Source organism: Bidens hawaiensis, unplaced genomic scaffold, assembly GCF_021521415.1.
Source record: "Bidens hawaiensis isolate Kalapana, Puna unplaced genomic scaffold, B.hawaiensis_p1.1 tig00000326_1, whole genome shotgun sequence".
Lineage (NCBI taxonomy): Eukaryota > Viridiplantae > Streptophyta > Magnoliopsida > Asterales > Asteraceae > Bidens > Bidens hawaiensis.
Genome location: NW_027491025.1, coordinates 6365463 through 6383372, shown reverse-complemented (window position 1 = coordinate 6383372; position 17910 = coordinate 6365463). Strand labels below are relative to the sequence as shown.

At 42.9% G+C, this 17910-nt stretch overlaps 3 protein-coding genes across 3 annotated transcripts; all 3 read left to right on the top strand.

Moving 5' to 3' along the window:
• Positions 1-6801: 6801 nt before the first annotated feature.
• Positions 6802-7788, top strand: LOC143622028 (uncharacterized). Its single transcript, XM_077093283.1, has 2 exons — positions 6802-7069; positions 7118-7788. The coding sequence occupies exons 1-2, from the start codon at positions 6802-6804 to the stop codon at positions 7786-7788; spliced, it is 939 nt and encodes a 312-aa protein (XP_076949398.1).
• Positions 7789-14343: 6555 nt separating this feature from the next.
• On the top strand, positions 14344-15132 carry LOC143622017 (uncharacterized). The gene is made up of 2 exons (XM_077093276.1): positions 14344-14478; positions 14539-15132. Exons 1-2 carry the CDS (start codon positions 14344-14346, stop codon positions 15130-15132), a joined length of 729 nt encoding a protein of 242 aa, XP_076949391.1.
• Positions 15133-16674: 1542 nt separating this feature from the next.
• Positions 16675-17088, top strand: LOC143621997 (putative mitochondrial protein AtMg00820). The gene has a single exon (XM_077093260.1). It carries the CDS (start codon positions 16675-16677, stop codon positions 17086-17088), a length of 414 nt encoding a protein of 137 aa, XP_076949375.1.
• Positions 17089-17910: the final 822 nt, after the last annotated feature.

The window sequence follows — 17910 nt, the reverse complement described above, 5'->3', positions numbered from 1 at the left end:
AAAATATGGGAGATGGGCTTTCCTAAAGAACCAAGTTCCCTCTCGATTCAGTTTCTGATTCTTACGTCCACCAATTATACGATTTGGACGGTAAGAATCAAGGCCATCTTCAAGGTTCAAGGGTAGTTGAAGGCTATCGAAACAAGAACGGGAACGATGGTTGACTCGAAGATAGACGGGTTGGTGATTGTGTATCTTTATCAAGCCATGCGAGAGGCTTTGGTGATGCTAATGGCTCACCTTTCCACCACTAAAGAGATTTGGGATGCACTAAAGACTCGTTTTTCTGGGGTTGATAGTGTTCGGGAAGCACGTATTGAGTCTCTTCAACATGAATTCGATGTACTCAAGATGAAAGTAATGGATACGATTGATGACTTCTCGACCAAGATTAGCCAAATAGCTTCCAAAGCAAGCAATCTTGGAGAACTGTTTGAAGAAAAGACCCTTGTGAGAAAGCTTTTGAAGTCCGTTCCGAGAAAGAGGTATATAGCAATTGTTGCTACTATTGAACAATTTGCCGATATAAAGACCATGGCGTTCCATGAAACCGTTGGACGCCTAAAAGTGTTTGAGGAACGATCTGGAGATGAAGACAAACCCGTGTCTGGTAAAAAGAACAACTCCTATATACATATGAAGAATGGAAAGCTAAAAGCAATCATGAAAGGCGTCATGGGAAGGCAAGATGGGAACCGAATCAAGTCAAAAGAACAAGGGAAAGGGTAAGGTTGTGGATTGGGAAAAGAAAGAACCCCGAGTGAAAAAGGATCAGTCAAAGATTAAATGTTATCGGTGTGATGAACTAGGACACTTTGCCACGTCGTGTCATAACCAAAACAAGGAGATTAACGATCAAAGTAACCTCGCTCAAGATGGCGGACCGGTTCTAAACATGATGATGGTAGCTCGGAGTAAAGAGGATGTCGTTTTTCTAAAAGATGACCGGGTTGATCCGAAGCAATATGCTTCAACCCCATGTGATAAAAACACGTAGATTCTTGATAACGGGGCAAGTAACCACATGTTGGGAAATCCGGAATGGTTTTCCAACATCGATCATAACAAGACTAGTAAAGTAAGTTTCGGTGATGGTTCATGTGTTGAAATCGAAGGTCGGGGCATGATAGTAGTAGAAGGTCAAAAGGAAGAACAAGGAGCCTTGAGTGACGTTTATTTTATTTCATCTCTCAAAAATAATATCATAAGTCTCGGGCAATTAGACGAAGCAGGATGCAAGATCAGGATCTAAGATGGTATCTTATGGATATTCGAACAAGATGGAAGACTTCTAATCAAGGTACCGCGTTCCTTTAACCGGGTTTATAAAATTAATTTAAAGGTTGTTTCCCCGGTTTACTTACAAGTCAATTTGTATAATGTTGCATGGATATGGAATGCTTGATTGGGACATTTTAATTTTGATGCCCTTCGGGGTCTCTCAATACTCGCTGATGGAGTGCCAAGAATCAAACACCCGATGCAAATTTGTGATGCATGTATGCTAGGCAAACAAACAAGATTGGATATCCCGAAAGAATCTAATTATAGTGCAAAGGTACCGCTCGAGCTTGTTTATGCCGATGTTTGTGGCACGATTACTCCCGAGACACATGGTGGCAATCGATACTTTTTACTAGTTGTTGACGACTACACCCGCTATATGTGGGTTTTCACGATAAAGACGAAAGACCAAGTCGCGGGTTTACTCATAGATTTCATGAAAAGGGTGGAAAATGAAACGGGCAAGAAACTTAAAACCATACGAAACCACAATGGGGGTGAGTTTACATCCATGTGTTGGAAAATTACTTTTCAAGTATAGGTGTGGCACATCAGTTTACGGCCCCGTACACCCCACATCAAAACGGGGTGGTTGAAAGAAGAAATCGAACCATACTTGGTACGACTCGAAGTTTTTTAAAGGTGATGTCTCTAACACAAGACCTATAGGGAGAAGCGGTTCATCACTCAGTTTATTTACTAAACCGGTCACCAACAAAATTTTTGAAGGATTCGACTCCGTACAAGCATTTTAAAGGAAGAAAACCAAACCTTTCACACGTTAAAGTGTTCGGATGCATGGCGTATGCAAAAGTCCTTGGTACCGGTCAAAAGAAGTTGGACGACCGAAGCATTGTGATGATTCACTTAGGTACTCAACCTGGAACAAAAGCCTACCGTATGTTTGATCCGATCAAAAGGCGAGTACACGTTACGCGGGATGTCAAGTTTGACGAGTGTAAAAGGTACCCGTGGGCTGATCTTGATAATCAAGAGGGCGAGAAGGGTCCAGAATGGACCGAGTTTATTGTCAAGTGTGTTATTGAACCCGAACCAGAGCAGGTGACAACCGGTTTTGACACCGTGTTCGTAGACCAACATGACACCGTGAGTTGGTTCGTATCAGAAACGGAAGTGAGTCGTCAAATTCAGAAGGTGGCAACCCACCTGTAAGCCCGACTAGGCCCGACTTGGCTTTGCAAATAACAGAAATAACATTTAGATAAAAAAAAGCATAAAGAAAAGACAAAGTTTCCACGAAGACTTACTTGATAGCTCCTTAATACGATCGGTGAGGCTGGTTTTTCTTTTTTCGGACGATGGGTCCGGTGCTTCTTCTTTGTAGGCCCCCCCTCAACATCCGCGTGGCTTGCCCCTGCGTCACCTGCCTTGGAGGACCGTTGTTTCCTCTTTCGCTCCAACTCTGCCAGTGCATGCGCTATAGATGAAACACCAAACATATCATCAATATACTCTCCCTCGGAAAGTGATGACTCGTCGCTCGAAGACAAGAGTACTATCACCCCATCAGAGGTAATGACATTTAACGGACGAGGGTTATGAATGTATGCACCTAGTTGAAAAATAGCCTCCGAGGCTATTGGTTCGACACACACCTTAGTGGGAAAGAGGAAGTGGTCTCGAGTCTTTTCCAAGATGGGCAAGTTCTTAACATCGTGTATACGTTTTTGTGGACAACCCATATCGTCCTGAAGGGCGTTCAACATGGACCCTTCACCTGAAAACATATGCAATAAGGATTAAACAAAAAATCTCACGAAAACAAAATCACGGAAAGTTATAAAGGATGTAGGACTTACTCTCATCCACATTTTGAAAAAACGGTTCCAATTTCGGGTATGGCCACATACAGCTCATACCCGCCCACACTAAGGCTTCCTCCGGAATGACCCGCATAGGGGTAGGTGTTTGCATTAACATGCGGAACTACTCCTGACCCTCGTGTGGAGAAATAACAACATCCGGTAGCGTCTCGTTGGCCGGACGACGAACCATAGTGATGGGAACAACGTCCTTGGAGATCCAGAAGAACTTTGTCCTCCAGTCATGAGCACTACGAGGCGGCTCAGTTCCAATAACCCTCTTTGGAATCGGGGCGTAGTTAAACCACCCATCACGATTGACCACCCGGTAGGAGAGCAGAAATCGATCAATACGAGGAACCATCCAATTCGCTCTACATACGAATTCGAAATGACGAATCTGCATGAGTCCGAACGTGTGCACCTATGAAAAATGGATCTCGTCGGCGCTAAGTGCATTCATGAGAAACTTGGTTATCGGAAACCGAAGATTCCTATGAGAAAAGAAGTCGGCATGAACTGCCATCTTACCAAAAGGAGGTTTACAACAGATCCTGATGCAGGAAACTCCGGACCCCATTCGGCCGGAATTCCATACGTTGTGATAATCTTCTCATAATCATATCCTTTCCAATTAACCTATACAGTGTCAATATTTGGTGATGACAACAACTTTTTATCACCAGCCATTGATTCGACGGAGAAAGGAAAGCAACGAGCAATTTTGAATAAGGATAATCGTGTAATCAGGAATTCGAGAGCAAAAGATGAAGAAGAAATGAGAAATCAAGGACGACAAAACTTTAAAAGAGAGATAATTATCACTATTTATACCCATCGCAATAAATGCGATGAGATATGAACAGTGGAAAGAGAAATAATTGGTCCAATGGAATAGCGCCACGTCACGCGGGAAAACCAAAAAAAGCGAAAAAAGTGAACAGTCGGGTACAGTGACAGCTGACACTGACGTCACGTCAACTATGCGACAGCTGGCAGAATGTCCTTTCGTACGTTTTGCATCATTATCCACACCAACAAAAAATATCTCCACAACAACTTGCAAAGTCAAAAAATCCCCAAAATATCTTTAAGTCCAAAATTTCACCCGCATAAAAGCTTCACGCAGAAGAAACAATGGACTGGGGGAACTTATAGAGGTAGGGTACTAAAAAGGCCCAAATACCCTTAAGTACCACCCGCGGGTCAGAGTGGACCCTCTCAGATGCCACCCGTGGGACATATATTCACCCGCATAACCCAAGACAAAGGAAGAACAAACATTACTTCCTAGGAACTATGTGCGGGAGGATCCAGACACCCTTAGGAGTCATCCGCATCTGTTCACACCCGCAAGGATGGCCAGTAGGCAACTTCATAGGACAACTATATTTAATGAACTCTATTCTAGAAGATATACCAAGATCCTTTCTTGGTGAATACGTAATCATTCAGCCAATAGAAGAAGGACAAGTGGCCAGGTTGTTATAACCATGCACATGGCCAAGTTTATCTCGTCTTATCGTGTACAGACACTTGTCCAGGTTGTTACAACCATGCACATGGGCCGTATAGCCCAACCTATTACAAGAGGACACGTGTCTAAGCGGTTACAAGGGCATCTTCTAGAAAGGGACATCTGGGCCAATAATATTCCCACACTCTTCGGCTATAAATACTTCACAATCTCTATAAGGTAATACATACACACTCCACTATCTACTCTAAATACTTAAAGTACTTTCTCTCTATCGGAACTGTACTTATTATCACATCGGAGGGTGGTTACGGAAAGACCTCCCTCTTGTCCTTCCTGTAACGAGCTCACGGTGGTTGTTTTGCAGGTTTCTGTCATTGGACTTTGGGAGATTGGACTCGTATCTTTGGTAGTATTGTATTTGACCCATCCCTTAGACTCATTGGGTCTAGGACCCGTAAGGGTATTAGATCCGTGTTTCTTTATTAGCGCCATCCGTGCTTGTGTTAGAATTGTAAATATTTGTTGTTGGTTTTTGGTTCGAACGATATGACTCAATTTCTTGAAGGGCCGACGGAAACTCCTGTGATTGCCAGATGTACTGCTGATGTCGAAGCATTTGGAGGTTTACTCCGGGTGACTTAGGACGTGTCACGGTGGAAACTCGCCGGGCTCATATAAAGGTGGGTCTAGACGATGGATCTGACAATTCTGAGCCGGTGAGAACCCATCGTCGTAGTTCCAGAGCTGAAGGAACCATATCCCCCAAGGAATGGTTACGTATTCAGTAGGAGAATGCGACGGCTGAGTACGAGCGCATGGTTCGTGAAGAACGAATCCGTGCTCGTACTCTGGCCTATGATGAATATCCCAGGAGATATCTTTCTCCTCCCACAACCGTGCGGAGGAGTCAGATGCGCGGAACCATGCAAACTGAAGGGTTCCCTGAAGATGAATTTGTTAGGAGGAGGCACGAGCATCCTCGTATGGTCGTCTGCCCACCCTCCTATAGCGAGGATTTGAATGTTTTGATTCGTTGTACCGTCCAAGTGCTATAAGCTATTATAGCGGGGATAGCAGACTTCATGGTTGGGAGTGAACTACTTGCCCACGTGCGATAGTTCGCCATACTGAGTATCATAGTGATGCAGATGAAGACTTCACCAAACTGTATCACCCAGCAGCCTTTTGCTGAGAAGTCAAAATTTGTTGCGCCCATCGCAGCAGCGCCATTCCCAGTTAATGCAAAGATTCCCACATCTTTGGGAAATTACAACGGGATGACTGATCCTAGTGATCACCTATTGAACTTTGTGGCAGAGGGAGGTGTCAGTGGTTGGACTCTCCCCTACCGGTGTCACATGTTTGCGTTGATGTTAGCGGGGGTAGCACGTGAATGGTTTGAAAAACTTTCGGATGGGAAAATTCATAATTGGGACGACTTGGTGGCTAAATTCTCCCAACATTTCAGTCAACAGAAGAAGCACACCCGTGATCCTTCCGAGATATTAGACGTTGTTAGGCGAAACAATGAGTCTATCGAAGACTTCATTTCTGGATTTAACAACGAAAGTCTTAATATCGGCGGAGTCAGTGAGGACATGCTGAGGGAAGCATTCAGCAAGAATGTGAAAATGATGCTTTGATCCGAACATTGACTGGTAGAGACGGAATGCCCAAAACTTGGGACGAAATTATGACTGCGGCCAAGTTGTTCGCGAGAACTGATAAGACTTTGGGTTCTGAGAACCAAAAACAAACTCCGAAAGTAGAATTTCAAACTCCGCGGCCAAATAGATAGGCCAAAGAAACAATTTGGTCAAGGCTCTAGCCATCCGCGAAAACATCAAAGTAGTTTGACGCCAGGTCTCTGATAGGCAACAAGAACAAAGCGAGCTCTTTAGCGCGAGTCACCAACAATTGGACTCCACTGTCGAAGACTCCTTCAGAGATTCTTACCACTGAGAACATGAATTTTAGGAAACCTCAGCCACTCACGAAAAGATCATTCCTCAATCCTAAGAAACACTGTTCGTTTCATGACGACATAGGTCATAACACAGATGAATGTACAACTTTGAAAGGTGAAATCGAGGCGGCAGTAAATTCTGGAAAGCTTGGACACTTGGTCAGAAATGCAAGACCAGGGACTGAAAAGGATTCGCGCGAGATAACCAGGGCCCGCCCAAGAAGCAGGTCAAGGACCTAAATGTTCACATGATACAAGGCGGACACAAGGTTGGAAGAAAGATGAGAGAATTTGATAAAGAGGAGTGGAAAAACGAACCTGTAATTTTTCTGTGGGTCAAAGAAGGACCTTGCAACAATAATCCATTGATAATCACCGCCCTCATAGGTCATTACCGTTCGCATTATGTCTTCTTTGATACTGGAATTACCTCGGACATAATGTATGAACAGTGTTTTGAACAACTTGATGAAGATGACAAGGAAAGATTGAAACCAATTCACGCACCTGTGTCTGGTTTTGGGGGTGAAGTGATGCACCCTTGAGGTGTAATATCTTTTCCAGTCACTCTTAGTAATGGAACTCATTCAAGAACTGAAGAAGTTGATTTTTTGGTCTTACCGGCGACATCAAAGCATGATATCATCTTGGGACGTGAGGCAATCGGTGACTTTAATGCTCATCCCTCTACAGCACACAGTGTGGTAGGAGTTCTGACCCGCACTGGTGTAGCAATCATTTGCATTAACCATCACTGCTTCACAACAGAAAGTTCAAAACCCAGCAAAGTTCCAAAGCAAGTTCAAAGGACTGAGCCAGAAAAGTGGGTGTTGAACAAGAAGTTTCCGGACCAAACGATAACGATTGGGCCCGCTGTTTCTGGGATAGTGAGGACATTCTTAAAGCAACTGTTAACAAAGAACATAGATCTATTTGCTTGGCAGCCCGCGGATATGACTGGCGTCCCGCGGATGATTGCAGAGCATAAGCTGCAGGTGAACCCAACGTTCACACCAATTGTACAAAAGAAGCGTAAGATGGGTCCGGAGCAGACCAAAGCTATGAACGAACAAGTTCAAGACCTTCTACATGCTGGAATTATCCATCCAAACCAGTACCAGACCCGGGTCGCCAACCCAGTCATCGTTCCCAAAAGCAACGAGACGTGGCAAATGTATATAAATTTCAAGGATCTAAACAAGGCGTGTCCAAAGGATTGTTACACACTACCATAAATCGACCTCAAAGTTGATGTTGTAGCCCCGTTCAAGTTTAAGTGTTTCTTTGATGCCTACAAAGGCTACCACCAGATCCGCATGGCGGCAGGTGACGAGGACAAGACAGTGTTTCGCAAGACCAAGGCATATTTTGTTACCAGATGATGCCCTTTGGATTGAAAAACGTGGGTGCTACATATCAGCGTTTGATGGATGAAGCCTTTAAGGAACAAATTGGGTGAAATCTGGAAATGTATATGGATGATCTGGTGATAAAGTGTGTTGAGGAAGATCAGATGCTTCGAGACATAGAGGAAACGTTTGAGACTCTCAGGCATATCAACATGAAACTGAACCCCAGCAAGTGCTCCTTCGAAATGGAAGAAGGAAAATTTTTGGGTTGATAGTAAGGAGTGCGGCTTTCAAAGGCAAACCAGATAAGGTCCAGGCAGTAGCCCGCATGCCTTCACCTTCCTCCCTCAAAGAAGTGCAGACACTTGATGGAAGGTTGGCTGCGCTGAACAGATTCTTAGCCAATCATGCGGCTAAGTCTTATCCGTTCGTCTCAACTATGAGAAATTGTCTCAAGAAAGCACACTTCAAGTGGACCACATAAGCTGAACAAGTATTTCTAGAGGTCAAAAAGTGCTTGATGGAATTGCCTACCTTGATCGACCTTTCCCGGTGGTAGCCCAACTATACCACCCACCCCGACTTGTCATTTTGTAAAAAACAGCGAATTTGTCAACCGAAGGCACCAAATTGTGAGCTTGGCAGCAGAATTCGAAGTGACGAATCCTCATCAGTCCAAATGGATGAACTTGTGACAAGTGTACTCCGTACTCCGTCAAGACGGCCCCAACAAACTTCGTCACCGGAAATCGAATATTTCTGGTGGTGAAATCCTCCGCGTATAGGGCCATCTTCTTTGCCGGAAGCTTAGTAGCAGTAGAACCAGCAACTGGATATTCTGTTTCCCATTCCGGTGCTAAGCCATAAATATTCACGATGTCTTCAAAATCCCTCCTCTTCCAATGGATAACAATGTTATCAATATAAGGACTGTTTTCCTTTTCTCTAGCCATTATTTTAGTGGGTAAATGGAAGCAATGAACAGTCGTGAATATTTGCAATATGCAGATCTGAAATTTGAGAGAAGTTCAAGGAGAGGAAGGGATTTCTAGAGGATAAGAATGAGGTTGGGTAAGAATCGCCCAATTTATACACATCGTAATCAATGCGATGGAAGGGCTGCCAGTGGAGAGAGAAGGTGTGGTCCAACCAAAGGGCGACACGTCAGGCGGGAAAGATGAAAAAGACAACAGAAAACTGACATACACGTCGTTTCAACTGTCCCATCACTGTTTTTCTAATACGTCATTTCCTCACTTCCGCTTGTAAAGTTCAAAAATATTCAAAGAAATATCTCAAGTTCAACATATCAGGAATATCATAAAGACGAATAATTTATTTTATTCACATCAAAATACGATTACAAAGTCAAAAATAAAATTACAAAGTAATAAACTATTCTACGGGTCCGGAGCAGACGTCTCTCCTAGTTCTTGGGCCTTGGAAAATGGCGTATCTGGTTTTGGTGAAGTTGGTAGAGTAGGCGGAGTGTCTTCAGATTCTTCTTTCAAGTATTCCTTCAGGCGGTAAACACCATCACCCGCCGCTGCAAACTCTGGTAGCATGTCTTGAAGAGGAAATGATAGATTGTCAAACTCGTTCATGCGCATGTCATATTCCGTATGGATATCAAGGCTATGCAGTGGGTGCTCCTCAACTGAGCGGCCAGCCCAAGCATACTCTAACCCCTCCTCGAAGCCAATCAGGCGGCCAGATTGGGAGGATGCATTGAGCAAGGTAGCCAAACTATCTGTCAATTCGGGCCCTTCTTTAATATGCTTAATGACCTGTTAAGACGAAAACACTCATAAATATCAATAGCATAATCAAAATTAAGAAGAAATACTAAAGGAAGAAAGGGAATAACATACCAAAGCAAGGCCCTCATCCAAGAGCCACTGTCGTTCTTCCTCAGCCCGCATCGTTCTCTCTTGCAGTTCGCGATACCCGTCAGCCATCTTCTTGTTGTCTTCTAAGCATTTGGCTGCACAGGCTTCTACGTCGTCATGCGCTTTCAGAAGAGAGTCATACACGACTTGCATGTCGGTAGCCCTCTGCTCCATAAGCTCTGCTTGCTCCTTCCGCATCTTAGACTTTACCTCGTGGCTCTGGATAATGGTGCCTTGGCTAGTTACTTGGGCTTCCAAAGCGGTGTTCGCCTCAAGTGCCTTATCCAGGTCTTCCTTTTTTCATTGAGTCTCGTCCCGAGCAGCTTGGAGGAGGGTATTCTGTTTCTTACAAGCCTCCTCCCATTGGCGGGCTACAGCGATATGCCTATCCTTCTCAGCCCTAAGAGAAATTTCAGCATATGTCAGCTTCCACTTATCAGTGTTAGCTATCAAACGCTGCTCTTCGGCATCATTTTTAGCCTCTTCTGTGGCTCGAGACATATCGCCCCATATTTCTCCCATCGACCACCATTCCCACAAAATCTCTTGTCCACTAGCCACGGTGTTGGCTAGGACAGGCGAAAAGTCTTGAGCGAGGTCGTAGCGGGGGCGTCCTCGTTGAAACGCACGTTCAGCGGGAGGTACCCCGCTATTGATATACTCAGCACAAACAACATAATTCGAAAAACGCGACCCTTTCACTAAGTTCCAATGCGGGATATATAAGTGGTCATCCTCCCAGGATTTCTCATTCCATAAAAAATCAACGATGAATGTTGGGAATGAGAAGCTTCCCCTCCACTCGTCGGAAATGGAGACGAAGAAATAGAAAATCGGGGCGGAGATTGAGGAGGAGGAAGAGGATGTTGACGTGGAGATTCCTGCGTCTTGGGCGCCTCAACATTCGTAACCGGTTCCTTCCCTTTGGAACCAAAAACATCTTCAGCCATGATAAATGTTGGTGGAGGAGATTGCAACTTCTCGGTATCTGGCGGAGGAGACATTGTTTTTTCTGTCTTTGGTGGCGAAGATGGTAGTTTCTCTTTGTCTAGTGGGGGAGATGGTGGTTTTTCTGACGACATACCCTCACCAGTAGCCCCACTTGGCTCTGCAAATAATAGAAATAACATTTGGATAAAAAAACATAAAGAAAAGACAAAGTTTCCGCGAAGACTTTTGGGATAGCTCCTTAATACGATCGGCGAGGCTGGTTTTTTGTTTTTTCGGACGATGGGTCCGGTGCTTCTTTTTTGCGAGTCCCTCCTCAACATCCGCGTGGCTTGCCCATGCATCACCTGCCTTGGAGGACCGTTGTTTCCTCTTTCGCTCCAACTCTGCCAGTGCATGCGCGACAGATGAAACACCGAACATATCATCAATATACTCTCCCTCGGAAAGTGATGACTCGTCGCTCGAAGACAAGAGTACAATCACCCCATCAGAGGTAATGACATTTAAAGGACGAGGGTTAAGAATGTAAGCACCTAGTTGAAAAATAGCCTCCGAGGCTATCGGTTCGGCGCACACCTTAGTGGGAAAGAGGAAGTGGTCTCGAGTCTTTTCCAAGATGGGCAAGTTATTAACATCGTGTATACGTTTTTGCGGATAACCCATATCGTCCAGGATGGCGTTCTACATGGACCCTTCACCTGAAAACATATGTAATAAGGATTAAACAAAAAATCTCACGAAAAAAAAATCACCAAAAGTCATAAAGGATGTAGGACTTACTCTCATCCACATTTTGAAAAAACGGTTCCAATTCCGGGTATGGCCACAGACGGCTCATACCCGCCCACACTAAGGCTTCCTCTGGAATGACCCGCATAGGGGTAGGTGTTTGCAATAACATGAGGAACCACTCCTGACCCTCGTGTGGAGCAGCAACAACATCTGGTAGCATCTCTTTGGCCGGACGACGAACCATAGTGGTGGGAACAACGTCCTATGAGATCCAGAAGAACTTTGTCCTCCAGTCATGAGCACTACGGGGCGGCTCAGTTCCAATAACCCTCTTTGGAATCGGGGCGCAATTAAACCACCCATCACGATTGACCACCCGACAGAAGACCGGAAATCGATCAATACGGGGAACCATCCCATTCGCTCTGCACACGAATTCGAAATGTCGAATCTGCATGAGTCCGAACGTGTGCACCTGGGAAAGATGGATCCCGTAGGCACTAAGTACCTTCATGAGAAACTTGATTATCGGAAACCGAAGATTCCTATGAGAAAAGAAGTCGGCATAAACTGCCATCTTACCAGAAGGAGGTTTACTGGCAACAGATCCTGATGCAGGAGACTCCGGACCCCATTCGGCCGGAATTCCATACGTTGTGATAATCTTCTCATAATCATATCCTTTCCAATTAACCTATACAGTGTCAATATTTGGTGATAACAACAACTTTTTGTCACCAGCCATTGATTCGACGGAAAAAGGAAGCAACGAGCAATTTTGAATAAGGATAATCATGTAATCAGGAATTCGAGAGCAAAAGATGAAGAAGAAATGAGAAATCAAGGACGACAAAACTTTACAAGAGAGATAATTCTCACTATTTATACCCATCGCAATAAATGCGATTGGATATGAACAGCGGAAAGAGAAATAATTGGTCTAATGAAATAGCGCCACGTCACGCGGGAAAACCAAAAAAAAGAGAAAAGGTTGACTTCTTTCCTAACACCATTGGATCTAGGACCCGTAAGGGGATTAGATCCGTGTTTCTTCATTGTTATTCAATCAGGACTATTATTTTCTTCCGTGTGCTGACTTCATTCCTAACACCATTGCTAATCTCTCGCCATCGAAACTTGAAACTGGCACGTGACTTGAGAGCCCAATGATTCAATAGTAAAGTAGAATAAGGTATCATTACAGATTTTAAGTTTAAGCAAATCAATGACAGAAATTATGATTCGTCTATTAACACTATGGCATCCAATAGGACTCCACATTATTTAGTTTCAAATTCTAAATATCAAAGAATATTCTAGAGAATTATGCTAGTCAAATGTTGATTTACCTTCCTTGTATATATTCTTAAATCATGGCTGTAATTATGTAATCATGACTATATATGTATGTCCTTGTACCTCTGTATCAATGTAAAAAATATTCAATCTCCTTAATATCGTTTTCAATAAGATTTTATTTTCTCTATACCATTACAATTTGACATTCAATCAGTGGGTGAATAACGCCATTCAGTGGTAGTTCATCATGGTTTAATTATTTTATTATCTTCCATAAGTTCAGGGTGCTAATAAAATATGATTTAGTCTATATAAGATTTGGATTGTAAGCTTGAGGTGCTAAAGATATGATTAAATGTCTTGAATTGAGATATGTTTGAATGGTAAACCAAATTCATTTTGTTTCCAAAATTCGCTTACATGCTATCTAACATTTCTTGCATCTTCAACGAGAAATGTATGAACGGAAAAAAGAATTCTTGAAGCATATTTTTTTCTTTCAAAAGGCTTTTTATGCTTATTTTGACTCAAAAGACAAATCTTGCTTCTAATATTGGGTGACAATCTATTCGTGTGATAAGTAGTTTATATTTAGTCTTTTTTTACAAGATGTGTTAGTGTAATCTTGCATAAGTGCGGGGACCTAGTTGTCGTACTTACAAACCTAGGGGGGTTTTTGAGTTAGTTTTTCTCCTATTCTTGTCTAACAAGTAATTGTATGGTTATATATAGGGTTATTTGTAATCAAGTATTCATAACTTATCAATCAATAAAATAAAGGTTTAGACTTGAAATCTTATTGTCTTCAATTGGTATCAAGAGCCACGGTTAAGGTTCTAAGATCGTCTGCGAGGATTACCGATCAAGAAGATCCGGCAAGTAAGGACAGTGTTTCACCGCAAGAGCTTGTGAAGGAGGTGATCGTAGATCAAGAGTCAGCGGCAAAGAAAAAGATTCCGGTTACTGGTGTGTTGGATTTTAACGGCGTAACAGTGGCAGGTCAGTCGGAACTTGGAGAAGTTTTTATCCTCATCTGACGAAGAGATTGGAAAAACTGTTTTGTGTTTCTTTTTGGCAGTAAAAATTTTTAGATTTGTTAAATTGTTTGGGTTGTCATGATAGTCACAAAAGTCAAAGGGAAGAAAAGGTTCTTGTGATTGAAGAATTGAAAAGAAAAGTCATATAGTTGTTTTGTCTTATAAAAAATTAAGGCCTGCCCAACTAAATAATACAATTTTTTTTTGCAATTGAATTCTTAATTGGTTTCTTTTGTGGACACAAGAGTTCGAAGAACAAAACCCAATTTTTTTTGTTTTGTGTTTGAAATCACACGTTACTTGTTTATGTGTTCAAGAAAACTGAACCGAGGTTTAATTTAAAATTCCATCGATCAAAGAAAAAGATGGGAGATGGGCCAAGTAATCAAGTCGGTTTTCTTAAATAATCGAGTTCCCTCTCGATTCAGTTTCCGATTCTTACGTCCACTAATTATACGATTTGGACGGTAAAAATCAAGGCCATCTTCAAGGCTCAAGGGTAGTTGAAGGCTATCAAAACAAGAACATGAACGATGGTTGACTCGAAGATAGACGGGTTGGCGATTGTGTATCTTTATCAAGCCATGCCAGAAGCTTTGGTGATGCTAGTGGCTCACCTTTCCACCGCTAAAGAGATTTGGGATGCACTAAAGACTCATTTTGTTGGGGTTAATAGGGTTCGGGAAGCACGTATTGAGTCTCTTCAACATTAATTCGATGTACTCAAGATGAAAGAAACGGATAAATTTGATGACTTCTCGACCAAGATTAGCCAAATACCTTCCAAACCAAGCAATCTTGCAGAACCGTTTGAAGAAAATACCCTTGTGAGAAAGCTTTTGAAGTCCGTTCCGAGAAAGTGGTATATATCAATTTTTGCTACTATTGAACAATTTGCCGATATAAAGACCTTGACATTCCATGAAGCCGTTGGACGCCTAAAAGCGTTTGAGGAACGATCTGGAGATGAAAACAAACCCGTGTCCGGTAAGCAAGAACAATTCCTATATACATATGAAGAATGGAAAGCTAAAAGCAATCATGAAAGGCGTCATGGGAAAGGCAAGATGGGAACCGAATCAAGTCAAAAGAACAAGGGAAAGAGTAAGGTTGTTGATCGGGAAACGAAAGAACCCCGAATGAAGAAGGATCAATCAAAGATTAAATGTTATCGGTGTGATGAACTAGGACACTTAGCCACGTCATGTCCTAACCGAAACAAGGAGATTAACGATCAAAGTAACCTCGCTCAAGATGGCGGACCGGTTCTAAACATGATGACGGTAGCTCAGAGTAAGGAAGATGTCGTTTTTCTAAAATAAGACCGGATTGATCCGAAGCAATATGCTTCAACCCCAGAAACATGTGGATTCTTGATAACGGGGCGAGTAACCACATGACGGGAAATCCGGATTGGTTTTCCAACATCGATCGTAACAAGACCAGTAAAGTAAGTTTTGGTGATGGTTCGTGTGTTGAAATCGAAGGTCGGGGCATGATAGTAGTAGAAGGTCAAAAGGAAGAACAAGGAGCCTTGATTGACGTTTATTTTATTTCATCTCTCAAAAATAATATCATAAGTCTCGGGCAATTAGACGAAGCAGGATGCAAGATCAGGATCCAAGATGGTATCTTATGGATATTCGAACAAGATGGACGACTTCTAATCAAGGTACCGCGTTCCTTTAACCGGGTTTATAAAATTAATTTAAAGGTTGTTTTCCCGGTTTACTTACAAGTCAATTTGTATAATGTTGCATGGATATGGAATGCTCGATTGGGAAATTTTAATTTTGATGCCCTTCGGGGTCTCTCAATACTCGCTGATGGAGTGCCAAGAATCGAACACCCGATGCAAATTTGTGATGCATGTATGCTAGGCAAACAAACAAGATCGGATATCCCGAAAGAATCTAATTATAGTGCAAAGGTACCGCTCGGCGCGATTACTCCCGAGACACATGGTGGCAACCGATACTTTTTACTAGTTGTTGACGACTACACCCGCCATATGTGGGTTTTCACGATAAAGACGAAAGACCAAGTTGCGGGTTTACTCGTAGATTTCGTGAAAAGGGTGGAAAACGAAACGGGCAAGAAACTTAAAACCATACGAACCGACAACGGGGGTGAGTTTACATCCTATGTGTTGGAAGATTACATTTCAAGTATAGGTGTGGCACATCAGTTTACGGCCCCGTACACCCCACATAAAAACGTGGTGGTTGAAAGAAGAAATTGAACCATACTTGGTACGAATCGAAGTTTGTTAAAGGCGATGTCTCTACCACAAGACCTACGGGGAGAAGCGGTTCATCATTCGGTTTATTTACTAAACCGGTCAGTAACAAAATCTTTGAAGGATTCGACTCCGTACAAGTACAAATCCGAAAGGAGGTTAAAGTGTTCTGATGCATGGGTATGCAAAAGTCCTTGGTACCGGTCAAAAAAAGTTGGACGACCAAAGCATTGTGATGATTTACTTAGGTACTCAACCTGGAACAAAAGCCTACCGTATGTTTGATCCGATCAAAAGGCGAGTACACGTTACGCGGGATGTCAAGTTTGACGAGTGTAAAAGGTACGCGGGGGCTGATCTTGACAAACAAGAGGGCGAGAAGGGTCCAGAATGGACCGAGTTTATTGTCAAGTGCGTTGTTGAACCCGAACCAGAGCAGGTGACAACCGGTTTTGACACCGTGTCCGTAGACCAACATGACACAGGTGAGTTGGTTCGTATCTGAAACGGAAGTGAGTCGTCAAATTCATAAGGTGACAGCCCACCTGTAAGCCCGACCAGGCCCGACACTAGCCTAAGCGAAGAACCGTTACAAGTTATCTAACCGCGTCGAACTACTCGAAAGATGGCTTTGCCCATGAAATTTAGAGACTTTCTGGTTGAAGGTATACCGATTCCCGCCGAGCAAAACCCGACAACCGACGAGGTGAATCTCCTATTATTATTCGATGATGAACCGGTAAATTTTCGAGAAGCGATTAATGAAAAACATTGGAGAAAAGCAATGGAAGCAGAGATCGATTCGACTGAAAGAAACAAGACATGGCAGTTAGTCGAAGCACCAGCCAAAGTAAATCCGATAGGTTTAAAGTGCATCTATAAAATCAAAAGAGATGAAGCTGGGAAAATACCCAAGTACAAGGCCCGAATCGTAGCTAAGGGGTATGTTCAGAAATATGGGATCGACTTCGAAGAAGTGTTCGCACCGGTGGCGAGGATCGAAATCGTTCGACTTTTACTCGCTTTAGCAGCAAACTGAGGTTGGGAAGTGCATCACTTGGATGTAAAATCCACATTTCTTCATGGTGATTTGAAAGAATATGTGTACATATTTCAACCGGATGGGTTTGTTAAGAAAGGTGAAGAAAGAAAAGTGTACAAGTTGGCTAAAGCGTTATACGATCTACGTCAAGCTCCGAGGGCGTGGAATACTAAACTAGACGGGTCATTAAAGGAACTCGGTTTCACTCAATGTAAACAAGAACAAGCGGTTTACAAACGGTGTTCTGGTCAAAGGCTACTACTCGTTGGAGTTTAGGTTGATGATTTGATAGTCACGGGTACAAGTTTGCAAGAAATTTCATATTTCAAAAGACAAATGGAGTCAAGGTTCGAGATGAGTGACCTCGGGTTGTTGTATTAATATCTCGGGATCGAAGTGAAGCAAAGTGATCGTGGGATAACGTTAAAGAAAAGTGGTTATGCAACGACGATCCTAAAAGAAGCAAATCTTTGGGAGTGCAACTCGACTCAATTTCCTATGTAATCGGGCTTAAAGTTGTCAAAGGAAGATGAAAATCCTAAGGTAGATCCGACCGGTTATAGAAAGATAATCAAAAGCTTGCGGTATTTAACTCATACGCGACCCGATTTGAGCTACTCGTTTGGTTATGCAAGTCGGTTCATCCAATCACCAACTCAAGCTCATGCTCAAGCGGTTAAATATATTCTCCAATATCTAAGAGGTACACTAGTATTTGGTATTACTTACTCGAGAGGAGGAAACAATATGTTGCATGGGTATAGTGCTAGTAGTCATGCGGTGGATATGGATGATGTTCGGAGCACCTTAGGTTTGATT

Coding starts and splice junctions, on each gene's coding strand:
- LOC143622028 (XM_077093283.1), top strand. CDS start 6,802: ATGATACAAGGCGGACACAAGGTTGGAAGAAAGATGAGAGAATTTGAT. Junction 7,070..7,117: donor AATTCACGCACCTGTGTCTG/GTTTTGGGGGTG, acceptor TATCTTTTCCAG/TCACTCTTAGTAATGGAACT.
- LOC143622017 (XM_077093276.1), top strand. CDS start 14,344: ATGGTTGACTCGAAGATAGACGGGTTGGCGATTGTGTATCTTTATCAA. Junction 14,479..14,538: donor TAAAGACTCATTTTGTTGGG/GTTAATAGGGTT, acceptor GATGTACTCAAG/ATGAAAGAAACGGATAAATT.
- LOC143621997 (XM_077093260.1), top strand. CDS start 16,675: ATGGCTTTGCCCATGAAATTTAGAGACTTTCTGGTTGAAGGTATACCG.